Below are 18,690 nucleotides of genomic sequence, written 5' to 3' on the forward strand. Positions count from 1 at the left end.
TAGTATCTCCAAATGCGTTTATCTAAGCAGTCATTAGACAAATAAATTCAGACATTGCACCACCACGTTACATGGAAATTACCATATTGAACATGTAAATGGTCCCTGATCACTCAGCTCGGCTACATTATACAGTGACAAGAGATACCTGCACATTATTTACAATGCGTCAACATGCTGTTATTAGTTCTCTTCCTCAACAATTATCAATGAAGATACAAGATCTTTGCTGATTTGTTTGTTTTTATCAATACTCGCCATCAGAGAAGATACAAGACTGCGATCTGTAGAAATAGATCATTAGTGTCTGAGTGAAAATGTGGTAATCAATTCATCTAATACTGTCTGAAATTAGAACCTCAATGGACAGTCTTTATCTAGCCAAACAGTATCTAGCCAAAATCACTTAAAGAAGCTTGTCATATACAGATAAGAATTTGTCTATCAAATAATGTACATGTATTAGCAAACACACGTGATAAAATGTGCTTCTCTGAGGCTGAAGAGTAAAATGTATGATTGTCTACAGTGCTGAATGTTCAAAATGATCATGATCGAACATAGTACTAACAGATTAGCAGATGAAATGTTTGTTAATGGAGAGTTTACACTTTCAATAGAAACAACAACACATTAATACAATCCGCACTGATCAAGAGCACGAGTGTGTCTACCTAGTACAAACATAGTCTAGTAGCCTTAGCTAAAACCTTGTCTCCAGTTTCCCTCTGTTTGCAATTCATCGCAACAACACAGGAATAGAAGAATACATGGTTTTTATACAAATGACTGCTGCCGTTATTTCATGATCAATATCGGCTAATGATTCCGTCCAGCGGAAATCACTAGACGTTACACAGAAGTTACTTTACAAGTCGACGATGGAACTGGCTTCGTGCCGAGCAGCGATTTCTCCACTAAAGTTCGTAACGACGTTTTACCAGATTGAGATTCATAGAATTTTTCCCTTTTGACAAACTCGACGTAATAACCATCGTATATGGCCTCTTTGTTTTCCCGTTGTACATATTTGACCATCAGTACAATCATACTGAACGCATACGCTAACAAAACAACTATGATATATAACAATGCATCGACATTGTTAGACTTTTTAGGCACTGAAGCAGAGGCAGAAGCCGCAGCGCTCAAACCTCGCTCAGTTAAATTCTGACACAATATCTGCGTAAGAAGACGAATGGCTCCTGGTGACAAATCAGCCATATCGTTGTCATCCAGCCAGCGTGTCAGATTCACCGAGGAGGTAGAATTATTAACATTCATGTTAGTTCACTCTTGATCATATACACTTTACAGCTTTGCTACTCAATGTTCATCATATATACATGATTAGCTTCTCGTTTCTAATTGTATACTTAAAAAAAAGGTATCTTAAATTAATACTTCTGAAACGTTTTTTGATTAATTGATTAATTTTCACAGATCAAGAGATGAAAACGCCTACTCACAACAAGATGTCGATTTAATCATCAAATAGGGCTTTCAATTCATTCAAAATAGGTAGAATATACTCAATCAAATTACGAGAAATGCTCTCAGCTATAGACAATAGTTCAAGACAAGATTATGAGAAATCATGAGCTGAATATAAAGCAGTATCTGTCGGACAATTCCACATGCAAGATAACAGAGAAATTTGACAGAAATTTGAAAAGTGCCACAAGTTTGACACGATCACACGTAACTGGTTCTCAGTCCTAAAGGTGATGATATCCAGATTCAGACTTATTTTCAGTGGCTTCCTCCTCAGACGTAGACACGTACAAACAATACAACCTTGATAAATGTTTCAGAGTTAGTTTCACTGTCTAATGGAACCTGGCTTCAACTTAAAAAAGATCTTGAACATCGATGACACTCGCACATAAATACGTATTATTTAGTCAGTCGCGAAAATGGAAGCTTTGAATACAACGAGCTGAGCGAACAGAGTAATGTATTTCTAAACTAGCTTTGTTACTGATTTGAAAGCGATATCAACGCATCGCTAATTTGAGAACGCGTTATTTCGCACATTGTTTGAACTGATACGAACATTCTCGAAAAATCAATCAAACTTCAGTATGACGGATTATTGCGCCGAAATCGATAAAGGAGATCCTGTTTTAATGGAAGGTATTCATTCTAGCTCGCAGGCACATCATGATCTGCGTACCAATCATTTTCTGCATCTTTAATAAACATTGTATAGAGCTATTTGACTATCAATGTAGCATTCGTTCACGCATTCACACGATAATTGTCGCTGTTGTCGCTAGAATAATCGCAATCCACGTTGAGTTCCACTGTTGAGACAATGTCCAATTTGTATCCCGATATATTAAGTCTGAAAAATATAAAGAAAAAGAAATAAGAAAAAATTGCAAAAAAAGTTTTCCGAGTCACATCTGATAAAAATGAACCGACTTATGCGAAGTCTCCTGTAAATACAAAATCATCAATAACTAAAGAACAATGATTTTTTTGTGATAAACCTAATATCTTGATAAAAGCTTCAAGTTTTTAGCCTGTTCACACTCCACAGTACTGACATCAGTAGTATTTATGATCAAGGCTGTATCAAATGACAGGAAATAGAGGGCTATAACTAACGAATGATGATGAGGCTGTTAGAAGCTTTTTTACCTGGCAATTTTTGACCTTTGCGTCAGTAATCAATATAGACATCAATTACCTCATTAATGAGTTGTGTGAATTAATACATTTGGAGCAGTGCATGTATGTAAATTAATTTCCTGCATTTGATTCAATGCATAAAAGCTGTCAACCTTTTTAAAAAAAATCATTTATAAAACTAGCATTATATATGATAAATGGGTTGACATCACGATTTACTGACAATCTAATTGATGTATTTCTCACATTTATTAATCATTCTATCCTTACATCATTTTATTGCCTACTACTACTACTACTTCTGCTGCTACTCGCCAAGGTTAATGGTCAGGACAAATTCAAAATAACCAAAACATAGTCACATGGAAGATAAGACCAAAAAATTATTGAACTGATCATGCGAGGAAAATTAGTTTACCTAGAATTATCGATTAATATAATTGCGTTGCCTGAAAAAACAGTGCATGTTTCTTATCCCCATGAGTTCCTGTGATTGACTTTCTTCACAAAAATCTAAACTGTCGATGACCAATCTAAAGGGAAATAGCTTCCTATAAACTGACGAAACCTGATTGGCATTCTCAAACCAAAAATTGTCTGATAGTATAATTCTTGAATGATGAATATGTCTGCCCATTCGAGTCTGAACTGACAACTACCCAAAAAGTGAAACTGGAAGGCATGGAGTTGTCATATAGACATTAAAAATTCATCCGTATGAATTAAAGAGTATCACCAAAGTGGAAGAAAACCACACTACCCCGGAGCGGTGCAACTCCCAACAAGCCAATAATGTCCATATCTACTGTTGCTTGCTCTTAGTTTTCTATGTTGCCTTTGTGTGTTCATCATTGTTGCAGAAATTCTGATCACAAACTAACAGAATTCCACTTAATTTAATCCAAAAAACCCACATAAAATCACCAATTGTTACACGCTAACACACAGGACTGATTAGATTTCATCCAACATGGACATCTTAGCTCGTCGTTCAAATATTTACAGAATTTTTATGACAACCAGATGAAATTACAAGCACAACCAACCTTTCCAATTCATCAGTGAGTCAGCCAGTCAGTCAGTCAGTCAGAGAAGAGCCAGGGCTATGAACTAGCTATAGAGGATTTACTCCATTTCTTGGTCATCTGTATATGCAATGACAACAGCAATCACTATGCGTGGAGGTAATGAAATTTGCTAGACGGGTAAAAAAGTCAATTATCTTGAGGCGATCTGGCTCTTCAGATAAATGTACAGGCGCAATGACCACACATTCCTGTCACAAATATAACAAACTAAATATAGAACAGCGTTAAGAGTGGTTGTCATATCTTGAATATTCTAGTAGCGTATCGGATATTGATAATCTCGCCGATAAACTACAGCTGAAAAAAAACCTGCAAATAATGTGTTCTATATGTATTTATATATAAGTATATACTGACTTACGAAACCACAAGCTGTGTACAGAAAACTCATCACTCAAATCCATCCATTGGAACAGATTTAAATGACATGAACTGCTGGCTTGACTTGAATTTAATTAAAGTAACCACATTCCATGTAACATGTATCTGTGTATTCTTCCCATACTCTTCACCACGCAAACTACAAACTGACTGCTTGGAATAAATCTACATCACCACCAAGAATACAGTCCGATCAATAGATATTTCAGCAATATCAAATTCATAACCATCCTCCTTTCACAAACTGACAGCAGCCAAGTTAATCTACCATCAGATTATTTCGAGGTTTCTTTCGGAGACCACATTTTTCAAAATACACTTTTTACGCATCAAATACCGCTGCCAAAAATATGAGAAAAAACCTGATCACAATGACTCGTTTGCTAATTTTATTTCTTCTTTTTTACTGAGAACCATTTCCCGTGTTTATATAGTAGGAAATCCCTGCGATGGTCAAGTATTCTTGTTCATACTACAATCTATGCCATGAGTAATCACCTGAATACTGATGAACTGTCATCTTCAGACTAATTGAGAGTATTTTCTGATATGCCTCACGTATTTGTTTGCTTGATTTCCTCACATAATAAGCTAGGAAATCCTACGCAATGTCACAAACAAGTTAGAGGAGATCGAGTTTGCTGTAGAAACCGGAAATCACCGAACATCTGTTGGATAATCTATGAAAATCTGATTTAATTAAACCCGACATTATTCGCAAGCCATTAAGGCCTCATTTTAATCAGAATTGAGATGTTATCTCGATAGAAAATAGTGAAGGAGCGCTGAAGCAATGCATTATAAAATCCCAAAGCACATATCATCAGTCTACCCACGGAAATAAACATGTAAAATAATTTCTAAACGTCGCGGAGGTCTATATACCCGTATACACATACTTTTAGATCTCTCTGTACGAGAATATTACCCTCGAAAATTGCATGTTTCCCTGCGGATTTTCAGGTTATTATATTACTCGTGCTCGAGATTTTTGATAAACTATACGCAAGTACCTAGTATCTACATATATCTAGGCATAGTAATTCACATTCTACTGATACCGACGCCCGACGGTCGAAGACATTGATTGTATTACTATTGATATAACTGTAGCCTGTATCATCCAGTAGCTAATCACTGAACATTATACTATATAATAGATGATAAGGCCCGAGTGATTGCCTATTTTATTTCTAACTCATCGGCACTGATCGTGAATGCATGGTTGTCGACGTAAATTGAATCAAATGATGAGAAAAATGAACAGCAATGGATTTTTATTTCGCGTGACTCTCCATCGAAATTGTGAGCTTCAGACTCGAAGGAAAATTGCGGGACAATTCCACAAATGAAACCAATAAGACTGACAAAAAGGAATAATGAAGTAACCTGCGCAGAACGTGCTTCGTCCATCCATTATGGTGATTTGATTTTGAGGTGCCACTGAAGCCGGACAGTCAACTCTCAGTGAGATTAAGACCGATGGTGGGTAAATGGAGAAGATTCTGACCGTATTGCGGCGAAATCTCTCATTAACTGTCGTCGGAAACTTCCCTTCCCTCGAGGATATCATTGCATTAACCCGAAGATGATGATAAATCATTATACAGAATTAGCGACCAATTAACTAGTGGTCCCCCACATTTTCAGAAAGACTCCTACAAAGTACATTCATATAGCAGTTAAAAATATAATATCTTTGAACTGATTCTTGTCAGCGAAGTATAATCCACATCCTATCAGTAGGACTAGTTTTCTCATATCTTTAAAAACTACAATCATGAGAAATATCTTGTAATTAAAACGTAATATTGCATGATTCTATGAAATGTTAATGACCAATATTAATGTCACTGACAGACCACTAATAGACAGGTCATCTTCCTGCTCACTGAAATGAACACATCAATACTAAACCACACCCGATATTCATGATGTTTTCTCTTCGGTATTAGGAAAATATCGAATTACTTCATTAGGATATGATTGAATAATAGCCGTCCAAGGTAGAATTCACTGAACAAACACATTCAGTACATATTCACGGAAAGTGAATCTACTGCCTATGGGTTAGTTTTCTGTATCTAAAAAGTGAACAAGATCAATTTGCAGCTACTGCAGGCTTCAATCGTGACCACTTTACGAACTATTTTTGTCCTGCAATCTATATTTGTGAACACGGAGCGATCCAATCTTCACATTACGCCTGCCGGTATTATCGCCGTAAATCAGCTTATCATGTGGATAAGTGATGACTTGTTGATGTACAGAAATACATACACAACGCGGTGCATATAAATACAGGGTGACAGACCGGTCAGTGGTCCTTCTGAATATCCGAATAATTTCATCTCTTCTGTTACTGACCATAATGACAAACTCTTTGCCGTTATCTGGTCATGAGGTTTTATGTGAGAGGCTTGTTCGAAAGATCATTTTATTTCATCGTGTGTTAGATCATTATTACTGATATTGGCACAGACTGCACATACAAACACAAACTGCTGCCCATGGCAATTTTTCATAATGGCCAAAGTAAATGGCCGTATGATTCCTAGTGATTCTCTACGTACATTTTGACAGAAATACGCCAGCAATCGTTTGATGTGAAATGTATAACCAACCGTTAGTGATAGGTCTCAGCAAACGTAAAACAGCAATAAAGTTGATTAATCGAGCTGGAAAATCAGAGGACCCATTACACATACCCGTCCGAAAAACTGGAAAACCATGAAATTATTGATATTACTGGTTATGAGTAGTGTCCGTGTATCCTATCATGTGGAGTTTATGTCTATTAGTAAAAAGGATGATTTATCAACTGAGGCCACATCTCGAGTTTCAAGACGACTAATATTGAACGAATATGCAATGCAATCTCAATATCTAAAACCACTAACAACAGTAGGAAGCACTTCGTATTACTGCTGAGGATTCAGTAGATAATGACCAGTTAGAACTAGGAATCTTCAAACTTGAAAACCACTTATTACACAAAAATTCAATTTACTGGAACCAATACTTCGAATAAGAGTTTCGATCTACATGTAATAAACCATTTTCAACCGACTGCGAATGTTACAGGAAATACAGCAATTAAAACAGTCCATGCGAATACGGATGCACATATTACATTCCAATTTCCACACTGGAATGAGCATTGGCTCCATGAAATACTGGCACCGTATCTATTCGCAGATCGATATGTTCACGAACTCCAATGTTAGTCTCGACAGTATCAAAACAACTCATGCCTATATCAATTTTAAACAGACAATTTGACTCAATCTGTACAAATAAAACAACGAATATAGATATTCAAATAGATATCGTCAGGTGTCTGGTGACGATTACCATATATAATGAAGCAAGGAAACTGGCATCGCCGAAGTCATTACATATGGTAATCCTACTCAAAGACTATGACGACTTTGACAAATAAAAACAAATTAACCCCTGATCTTCTAAAACGTTCACACAAATGATTAGATTTATTTATGCTAGATGATATGAATTCTATTAGCGTTAAATAAAAGGGAAATTTTCTTTTTCTCATCAAAATTCGTGCAACGAAACGCCCACTTCGATGAGATGTTATCATAGAATAACCAATGGCATTTTCTTCGCGACATCAAAGCTTTTATTCACAGCAAGCTGATATACGTTAAAATACTGCAATAAGAAAACAGCTTACAGATAACTATGAATATAATGAAGAGGCTTAGTGCTTCTCAGACTCGGGTACGGTACATAAAGAAACCTCTAACATGATCAAAGGATAATACCCTTGTCATACACCTACGTGTGTGCAGCCATCAGCAAAAACTGAATAAACCACCTTTAAACAAATTATCGCTCCTCGATGGCGAAATTGGAACGGGGAATGAATTAAGAGTATACTAATGATTAGCAACAATAAGAAACTTGACTTCGAAAACAAAAGTTGAGAAGATATTTCTCTGAAAAATTCAGAATACTGCAGAGTTAAATACGAACTTCTTAGATTTTATATTTTCAACCACTCATTTTCAATACGAGATGGAAATATTAAAAAACTCACCTAATAAACCCACAGTATGGTTGTGTTATATCAATTAATCCACACTGTCAATGACAATACAACGATCTGTTTTAAGCCACGTTTCCCTGGCAATCTCCGGCAGTATTCTGCCTGTCGCTGCTACCGATTACTGCCTGCCTGCCCAGCCTGCCTACTCGCTACGTCTACACTCGCTCGCTCACTCACCACAGACGTAAGAGAGAGAGAGAGATCGAGAAAGAACTATCATACCATCATCTATCCTCGTACATCAATGCATTTTCGTTCAATAAGATTCGAACAATTCTCAATTAACTATCATCGACACGGTCATTTCCTCAGATATATCGAATCAAAGAGCTAAACAGTCACGCTCCTACATTGGCAACATATCGATAGGCATCGAATTCCTGATGACATAAATTTGTTGATCAATTATCTAAACATTGACTCAGCATTTTAATTTAAACGTGACTTTAGCCCGTAGTAATTACCTTACATCAGTTTCAGCAGGAATCTAATTAAAATTTGCGATTCACCACCAAAATCGTTGCCATTATCTGCTCTAGCAAGAAGACAACAAACAGCAAAAACTTATTCAAACATTAATTCCCGATTGATCGTTAGAGAATTGCTGAAGATATCCTCGACATTGCAGTTCATGTAGAAAATTTCCTTTGAAAAGTACTGTATAATCATCTGTCAACGAAAGCTGATGTACCTTGAATTTCTATTTGACTGCCTGAAGCCAGTTATTTGGCAATCATTTTTTGAATTCTCAGATTCATATTGCCATCAGGTATATCATTAGTGCGATGTAATTGATGGTGTTGATATTTTTTCTTATCAGCCACTCCACAATTTATAGAAGAATATCCAAATTGATAAGGTTAGATCACTGTAAGGTCATGTCCTGCCATTCCGATTAAATGAAAATGGAAAGCTGTCAGAATCATAGACTTGTAGCTTCTCGCGTGATGTCAAATGCTCTTATCGCATATTTCATACATATTTAAAAACTAACTGCCGCTCGACGGTCTTGTTTCCCACATTATACCTTAACCGGATATTACTCAAGTCCTCTTCATGAATGGACTTGAATCTCACACCTCCACATATTACCTGAAGTAAATGGGGTAGGCTTCCGGGAACCGATTCGGGTAATTTTGCCGCGCAGAAAATAGAGACAGCTTGGGTGTCACTTGGTTACATATCGAGTGGACATTGGTTTCGATGAAGGAAATGACCAGCCATTAATGTAACTGGTGTCTTCATAGTAATGAATGACCAACAATGTCAGACACTATGATAAGAATGAATGACCTTGACTGCAGTTATTGCCACCAGTGAGACCATTTTCTATTTGCTCCGATGCATTTGCACTATTTTCCAAAAACGTAAATCATGGAAATTACCTTTGCCTTAAGGGACGTCATTTTTAAGTTCAATAACTATCTGCCATGACGTTCTGGCTCAAAAAATTACACATGATTCTACATCAATACATGGCAAGCCACTAGCGCGCATTACATCATGATTGGTTCATTCAGTGTGGAAGAAATGGTGGCAAGAAAAATTGACAGCATTTCTTACTGCAAGTAGATAAGAGTAGCACCACAGGACTTCTCTATGGGCTTTAATGCAATTCTGACAGATTTCAGGACACGGCTATATCAAAAGATGTGCTACGACCATTGTGTAAACAATTGTAACATTATTATTATCGGCATCACTTTAGAGCAGCCATAAAACTTGCAAATTGTTATTAATCGGTAATTGTGAAAATCGTGAGTGGAACTGAACGTTAAAGGCTTTCAATAAATTCCATCAATGAAACTAATTTACAGATAATTGACGGCTGGTGAACATGACTGCAACAGCCTGAGGATCTACCCAAACAAAACTCAAAAATACCACTTTATTTCAACATCATATCATCAAGATTCAGTGAGAACCCTGATGAATATCTCATCAACAGGATTATTTGTTTGTATGATTTTTTGACTACCATTAACCCATTAAAGATCGATTCGAGTACAGCAGGGAATGGCATATTTCCAGTTTTAATCGAATATCTGCTCTAAGCAGATTACATTTTCAGGCATATTAAAAATGATGAATCGATCAATCGACTGTCCTATCATCTCTAATGATCATTCAACATAATTGGTCAAGATTAAGCGTCACCAAACTTCAAATGCACATTAAGAAGTTCACTGCAGTAGAGTGGCCACCCTGTCTAATCGAACATGTATATGACTGGTCAAATCAAATCTACGCGCAACATCCATCAAATTTTATGCGTTCAGGCAGCACACAAATAAAACACATTTCCATCACAAACCGGAAATAGTGAGCAAATGTATCCAAACAGATGAACACCTAGATAAAATAAAACAGCATCTGAATAGAGATATCATGTCATTTATGGCAGTACCGCTTGTCACACGGTAATCCCCATCAGGGAACTTTATATTTCAATAAATTACGGCAACCAGAAACCTCAGTGGATAACCTTTGGTTCACGTTGCCAATTCAAGCTTTGAAAACTGCTTATTACAAAGCACATTTTCTATGCACAAATCTGAATAGATTCCAGAAATAGAAAATGATTAAGCCTTGGATTCTTGCCATCACCAAAATTGATACCTTATCTGCCCTTGATACACAGGTGATAAAAAGAAGCCATATCCCAAAACCTGCTGCAAACAATTAGCTTGACTCCAGTGACCAGGACTTTGATGATTACCATAGTTATCAGTCGCATTTCACACGGAGACCTACTGAAAACTTACAATTACTCTTAAAAAACAAGATACATGAAGTGTGAATATGAAATGATCAAGAGCAATAAAGCCTGCTAAGCAAGCTGCGTGGCAATAGACTGATATTTTCACATCACACAGCGGCTGAAGACGCCATTAATACGGATTCTACCTCAATGGTGGTCAATTGAAGGAGTAATAAATACCGTGTTTATAACCAGTGATAATTTACAGGTAATCGGCAAAAATTCGATAACTCAGGATTTACCACTGAGAAGAAAAGCGTGTGAATATTTGTATTGCTGAACAGAATACAGATATAGCAACAGACAGAACTAATCCCGACTGCAAAACAGAGATATTGTCGAAACTAGAGACGTGATATCGATATCAATAATATCTGCATGACAATGAATATCGTGAAAGATATGAAATCCTCGTTTATTACAGGTAGACATATAATCGGTGTTTTATCACGCGAGCTATTTACTGCTAGATCTTGACAAACGAATCGAATCATCTAAAACTGTACGGAGCTTTTTGTTTGAGTAAATATTTTTGTCATTTGATATTAAGAGTGACATACGCGTTTCATGCGTCAGTCATTTTTTCGCATAATGCCCACGTGTAATCATACCATTTATTGGCAATGAGACGTTATTTTACTTGCGTAAATGTTTCAGATAACAGCTTCTAAATGGCAACACTTATAAGCAATGACATCAAGAATCCATTAAAGCAAATGCACTCAAGTCATGGGTATGGCACTAGCTTATACAAAGATGAGATCTATACCGTACTAGCGAGATTCAAATCAACCTTACCGCATTAATCTGCCAGACACATTGAAACATTCAGCGGCAGAAGACACGATTTTACTGTATAAATTTTGACAAGGAAATGATCAATTAGTTGTCATCGACGTAAAAGTACAAGAATGACTTTCTTACTTGTCAAATGAACCTTCAAGCATTAATCAGAATAAAGAAGTGAAACTTTTACTGATTATGGATTTTCTTGTCAGCCGGTGATCTATCAATAAAACTAATATATGAGACGCATTGATGGCATTTCAACCGTGAAAACAGTTACATGCTCCATTTTCATTTTTGATTACGTACATCTCCTGTTACAATTTGAAATCAGTCAACCAGTCAATAGAAGCGCAGCAAAATCCCTGCGTGTGCCTGCCTGAATAATTGATAATAATACTGTCTTCAAGAGAGAAGGCTACAAAACAGTAAAACGACTGATCGCATAACACCAGGAAAATAATACATGACTCAGGGTTCATCATGGCACTGCCGATCGAAATTCTCCGCTATTCGCTGCTACATTGAAACAATTTTCACTGCAAAATGAATAGCATACAAGGCGAATACTTTCCTGATTCTGAAAAATATTCACAACACGTTTCTGATGCCACAAATTGGCCCCATTTTTCAGTAGACGTTTATCTGGTCATGCCATTTTCACAGCCCTCTTATTATTTCCAAATTCACCGCTATTCAAAAGCTCGAAAGATTTTTTTCAATTTCCTTTATTATCAGTCTACAAACAAGTATGATTGTAGTATTTTTCTAGATATCTCAAGATTTCAATCCAAACGCTTAATAATGAGAACTAATGCACATTCCAACAGACCCGCAGGCAGAAAGTCACTCATTTCACTTCAGCTTCCTGGTTATAAAATCATTTATTGCCAATAAAGAAAAACTTCGCAATAAAATCAAGAGTAGCTGATTATAAGGAATAAATGCTCACAGCAACACCATCAGACTGGCACGTCACTTTATTTCTCATTCACCGAGCTTTCCTCAGGGAATAACTTATGAAAACATCGACTTCAATCGTTGTTCGAAATTCTTATACATATACAGAAAATATTGATTGAATACAGAAATATAAGCCATATAAGATCACGGGGTCAGTTAATTCCCATGGAAACTCAACAGCTGAACAGACCATTTTAGACATAAACATTTAACAATAAGCAACATTAAATAAGGAATGATGTTTTCATGGATTGTTTTTTACATGTCAAGTTTAGATTCTGCTAAATTCAAATTACCATTAACGTTTCTATTAAAACTTCTTGCCAACAGACAATAAAATGAAGAATGATTTAGGTAATTAATTTAGCGCTCGCTCGATACAATTTGCATAAAGGCCTAGCTAGATTGGAATTAGCTAGCTGCAGGCAGGTGTGTCTGCAGATACACCACAATTCTAATGTAATTAAAACTTCATAAATGTATGACTTCAATTAGTGACTTTTAGCCGCGAGGATTCAATCATCTCACAACACTAATTCTCTCTCATCTATCAAGTGCATGCGAAGCTAATTAAATCCTTGATTTGGCAAATTCAACACCCAGTTGAAGACTTTGCGAGGATTTACAGTTTTTATGTTGGCTGAAGAATAATTAATGAGAAAGTCTGAAATTTCATGTAGATAAGTCTAGATTTATAGGAATATCCAGACTCGTTAGTTGAAGATTATAAATATGTCATATGCAATCAAATTACCAAAACTCTGTAGTTAATTTACAACACTGCACAACCCTCTATGACATAATGAATGAAGGCTTACATTGGAAACTCTAATGGATTGTTATAGCAATGAATTAGAGCCAGATGAATTCATGAGCCAGAGAAAAGTGATCTTATTGGCAAAAACTCCATACGATCAATATTTCATACCTTCACGTTACGATGTCCACTTATACAACAAGATACTTTTCCATTATCATCCGAGCCATATCATCAGAATTACTGGATTGATAAATGCGACACAAATTAAATGCCAATTCTTTGGTGAGATCAAATACCTGCAACATACAATAAGAGTTTTTTCTAAATATCATGAACAGTCATATTATTACCTACACATTTCTAACAGTGACAGCGAAATATCCATTAAGTAAAAACAATTTTATTTATTTATTCATTGAACTCTTCTCCATCCACCTGTCTTTCAATGATATAGCTTTTTTAACTTTACAGCCGGTTATTATTGTCATAGCAACATTTGCAGACCAGTAAGCACAATGTGAAGAATGATATTCTAAACTTACTCCGTCCTCTCCTTCAATGCAGGGTGATAAAGTCAGACCTTTCTCATAGAAATACACTGCAGCATGGAACAAACCTAAAGTGATAATTTCATGAATTACTTATGAATGTTTATTCTATCAAGTGAAAACTATTTCTATATTCATCTACAAGATGTGATAACATACTTAATTGATGCATAGCTCGACCCAAGTTGAAACAAGATTCTTGACATTCTCCGCGTAACTGCATATACTGGTTCAAAAACGCACAACCCTGCAATTACCATTTTAATTATAAGAAAATAATGATTGCTTTTCGTACGGACTGAGATAGTGGATACACACAAAATAATTGCTAACCTGAATAACTAGAAAATGTCGCCTCATGGAGAATTTAGCAGAAGCTAAATAGATAAACGACAATCCGATACAAAGTGAAATAAGCGGATCCTTCGGAATACGGCGATAAGCAGCAATATATTCAGCTGAAAATAAACCCGACATTCAATCATTGAGTAACATGTTAAAAACCTGATGTTTAAGGTGCTATACATACCGAGAGCGTATTTATAATTTCCATTGATCATAGATTGATGGCCATTCAAGATTCCTAATGGTAAATTATCAGTGGCCTGAAACGATGTTGGTGGATAAGATATTACACATTCGAGTACTTTCGTCGAAGATTTGTTTAATATCTAGTACGCACCTTTAGCATGTATCTCATTAAGAATCTATTGTGTCTCTGATGGTCAGAAATGTGGATAACTTGATTAAAAAGATTCCAAGCTCGATTGTTGTCTATTTCCTGAAATACGAGTATGTTAACTAATCTCAATACATAATAACCCAGAAATGAGAAGAGAGATGAATATTACTCAAATTTTTACCTTCATACAGTACTCCTTCACAAAGTTAAATGCATAATTCCCATTCTTGTTCAAAATGAATGATATCAAACAGATAAATTCTGCTTCCTACAAATAGAAATAAAATCATTGCCATAAAGACCAACCTACAGTTGAATTTGATTCATTCATTTAGGACTTACCTTAGATTTACTTGAATCATCCATAAACTGAGGTACTGTTAAAGCTGTTATTGCTAGTTCTTCAAATTCCTGATATCTGTCCAAATCACAAAGTGTATTACAGACCTGTGAATATGCACATTTGAATAAGTTATTGTCAGATATTGGATGGAAGCAGGTATTTGGAGCAAATGTTACAATTGTCAGTACCTTAAGATATAGTTCCCATACATCATCAAGTGGCAAGGCATTTGTCCCATCAAAACAGGGAGCTAGGATTTATCAAAGAAGCAACATTTAAATAACCATCTTTCGATATTAAGAAATTGGTCAGTTTTGCTGATGTTTACCGTCTTTCAAAACTGAATGCACATCCGATCCCAGCATCTGCCTCAAAGCTAGACTCCTATGTTTCTGAGTTCTATAACTTAACACAACTATAAAAGAGGAGCAATTCTGTCAAATTTATGGTATCTCTATCATAAGATCAATATTCTATGAATGTTATGAATGATTACCCGCAATGTGCTGTGGATTGAGAATTTCTTTGAAATGGCTGAATAACATCTTCTTCGCCAGTTCAAGAAATTCGGAATATTTTCCTTGAGAATGAAGTAACAGACAGCGCTGATGTAACAATCTGATATCTTGTCCAATAATTTCTTGCGGTTTTGAAATATCTGAAAGATGTGTAATTCAAGATGAAGTAAATTGTCTTTGATATGCAAAACCAAAGGATAGTAGATCCGGTGTATCAAATGGATCAATACCTTGCGTCAGTGCATTAAGAGCTTCCTCTGGTTTACCAAGTCTTTGTTGTATGGTGGATAATTGTACACGTGCGTTGAAATGAATTGGAGCCAGTTCAACTACATGTTTGAATGCTTCGGCAGCATTCTGTAGTTCACCCATCGCATTTAAACATTCACCATATGTGTTCCATACAGCAGCCTAGTCAAATAAACCAACACGTTATCAATGATTCTATGTTAGCTCCCCTTAGATCAAGAGTACGATAGATGGCGAATGTGTGCAACAGCAAATAACACAAAGTCTTACCAAGTTATATGTTTGTGAATTAACAAGAGTTGCCAGAATGGGTTTAGCTTCTTTAAATTGATCTTCTTCCATGTAGGCTTCAGATACATCCAAGAAAAGGTCACCATACTCTTCAGCACTCAATTCAAATAGCGGAGCAACCAGAACCTGAAAAGAAATTATGCGCTATGTAGCACTTGAAAAGAGACGATAGAAGAGTACTAAACAGGTTCTAACGGAATGAGAATTGTTTACCTGGACTATTTCATCCATTTTCAGATGTATCAAGCAAACAACGAGTTTAACTTGGAGATCAATCGGCATCATTTCAGGTACAATCACACTACAACGTAATACCGGGAAAAAAAATTCTCAAAATTTTTGATCCATAAAACATACAGATTATGTTGTCTCATTATCGAAATGCACCTTTTGATATTTTCTCGCAATTCCTTAGTTTCAAAAATATCCCTGGCAGTTTGTCCTTCGATTTCTTCATCTCTCAACAATTTCAATTTGATTCCACAATTTTGTACTATAACCTATCGTTATAAGCGATTATTATGAAATGCATTAAATAAACAGTAAACAAGTAATATTGTAAGCATATTTTCTTCAGTTTCTTTACCTGAACTGGTTTAACATATTCTTTCTGAGACATATGAAGCTCCACCAACAAATTAACATCTGAAAAAGTGGAAATTCATTTATAGATAGGAAAGAAAATTATTGATTGCAAAATATATGATGAATACTTACCCTCTGATGTAATACACGCAGGTCGCTCTTCAAACGCATTTTCTATGATTTGTATAGCTAGATCATTTTTATCTATTTCATGAGCGAGCTAATGAAGAAAATAATACATTAAGCTGAATTATAAAGTTACAACATCATTGCTTATAAAAGATATATTCAAGTTTCATTCACCTTTGCGGTATCTCTAACTAATTGAATATAGCGATCTGCAGCATCGACGGGCAGCAACTTCAATATCTGAATATATCCATCGATCGCTTTATCTTTCTCGTCTAAATGACGATGCAAACTGCTGCGCTCAAATATCAAGTCAATGTTACCAGGCTCAGCTTTTATCGCTAAATAATTCAGAACAATAAATACTCAATCTCCCTCTAGAATTTTCAATATGCCAGGGTAACTGTAATGCAAGGCTTCAACTCTACCTTTGCTCAGATAGGTAATGGCATCCTTCAATTTGTTAAAATCGACTGCCATTTCTGCTAATCTCATCCACTGTTCAGCATTGCTTGGCATCAAATGAGCCGCAATCAATAAGAACTACAAAGAAACAAAGATTATGGTAAGCCTTATGTTATGCCATTCTGAAAAGCTAAATAAGATTTCGATCAGAACAAATTACCTGCATTGATTTTTCTGTATCGCCTATTTCGTCATACAGCATAGCTAATGTTTGGAAAGGTTCTGGTGCAGTAGGTGCTGAAACACAAACAGACACCCAGTAAAAACTACACCCATCATACCAGGAATGACACCAAAATTCAATAATAATCAACTTACCAAGTCTTACAACTTCCATGCACATTTTTATAGCCTCCATGTGTTGTCCTCTGGCATACATTAAATTGGCTTCACCCATGAGTCCCTGAAGATCTTTGGCGAGACGAGAATGCATCTTTTTTGGCTAAAAACATAAGAGAGGAAATATTTTAGTGAAGATTCAATTGTAAATATTCAGCTATAAAATCAATGATGGATTGACGTCAAAACATACACGTTTTTTGCGTTTTTTCACTGGAGGTTCTTCTTGCTTTACTACAGCTTCATTCTGTCCTAGAATTGCAGAAAATAACGATGTCAAATCAGATATGAAAGAGAAATTGACTTGTCGTAATAACATATCGCTCATTCAACGTACCACTAGTTGAAGGTTTAGGTTCCTCTTCTTGTTCCATTTCAACTTCCTCATTATCTTCAGCCTCCTCCATTTCAATAGTTTGGTCAGCATCTTCTCTTTTGTTAAACATGGAATGTTCTTTCATAAACTGTTCAAATGAAATGATGCCTGCAAGCAAGAGATACATTATTACCTTTATATGAATTACGTACATAATTCAATGAGATGAAGTTCATTTTTGATATTGATTCTTTGCTTACCATGGATGTACTTAATTGTCAATTCATCATTGGGGTCAATTGGTTGAACCTCTAACTCTGATGATGTAGCCGGTTCAGCAGGGTTTTCAACGACAATATGAACTGTTTGTATACCCTGTTCATCATCAACATATGTACTCTCCAGAAGCTCCGTGGTCTGAAAAAAAGTCATTAAAATCATTATTGAACAATTATACTAGGGTACTGGCTTGAAATGAAGGAACCATCATGAACAAGAAGGTGCTGCCACCTAGCGTATAGTAGAATACCTCAATTCTAGCATGATTATCAGAACTTGTATAATAATTAAACGCAATAGAAATGTCAGAATAGCAACTGAAAATGATCTAAGACTGATAATTACCAGATTTTTCATCTGTTGAAGCTGCTGTATTTGTTCAGCAGTTAGATTTCCATCGAGACATTGAAAAACTATTTCTTGCGCGTCCATTTTGAAAAGTGTAGCTCGATTTTTCAAATTGCAGAATATTTTCATTTCCTGTGCAATAACTAGGTGTAT

General features: G+C 35.8%; 1 protein-coding gene across 1 annotated transcript; it reads right to left on the reverse strand.

Annotated features, from left to right (window-relative positions):
- Nucleotides 1–2,210: 2,210 nt before the first annotated feature.
- LOC141898749 (general transcription factor 3C polypeptide 3-like) lies at nucleotides 2,211–18,623 on the reverse strand. The gene is made up of 26 exons (XM_074784825.1): nucleotides 18,535–18,623; nucleotides 18,171–18,327; nucleotides 17,932–18,078; nucleotides 17,788–17,846; nucleotides 17,574–17,697; nucleotides 17,416–17,492; nucleotides 17,219–17,333; nucleotides 16,965–17,131; nucleotides 16,794–16,881; nucleotides 16,663–16,721; nucleotides 16,464–16,576; nucleotides 16,290–16,377; nucleotides 16,056–16,202; nucleotides 15,767–15,947; nucleotides 15,515–15,676; nucleotides 15,347–15,433; nucleotides 15,207–15,268; nucleotides 15,018–15,122; nucleotides 14,857–14,943; nucleotides 14,676–14,774; nucleotides 14,523–14,598; nucleotides 14,327–14,451; nucleotides 14,153–14,240; nucleotides 13,988–14,061; nucleotides 13,614–13,741; nucleotides 2,211–2,347 (listed from the first exon to the last, which is right to left on the reverse strand). Exons 1-25 carry the CDS (start codon nucleotides 18,619–18,621, stop codon nucleotides 13,634–13,636), a joined length of 2,682 nt encoding a protein of 893 aa, XP_074640926.1. The 5' UTR covers nucleotides 18,622–18,623; the 3' UTR covers nucleotides 2,211–2,347; nucleotides 13,614–13,633.
- Between the last annotated feature and the right edge of the window lie 67 nt (nucleotides 18,624–18,690).

This window comes from Tubulanus polymorphus, chromosome 2, assembly GCF_964204645.1.
Source record: "Tubulanus polymorphus chromosome 2, tnTubPoly1.2, whole genome shotgun sequence".
Lineage (NCBI taxonomy): Eukaryota > Metazoa > Nemertea > Palaeonemertea > Tubulaniformes > Tubulanidae > Tubulanus > Tubulanus polymorphus.

Bases quoted from the DNA above. Each gene is read 5' to 3' on its own strand.
- LOC141898749 (XM_074784825.1), bottom strand. From the start codon at position 18,621: ATGGACGCGCAAGAAATAGTTTTTCAATGTCTCGATGGAAATCTAACT. The intron at 17,132-17,218 runs GTAGAGTTGAAG...TGAATTATTTAG, and splicing joins CATTACCTATCTGAGCAAAG to CGATAAAAGCTGAGCCTGGT. The intron at 16,203-16,289 runs GTAAACAATTCT...ATTTCTTTTCAG, and splicing joins AAATGGATGAAATAGTCCAG to GTTCTGGTTGCTCCGCTATT.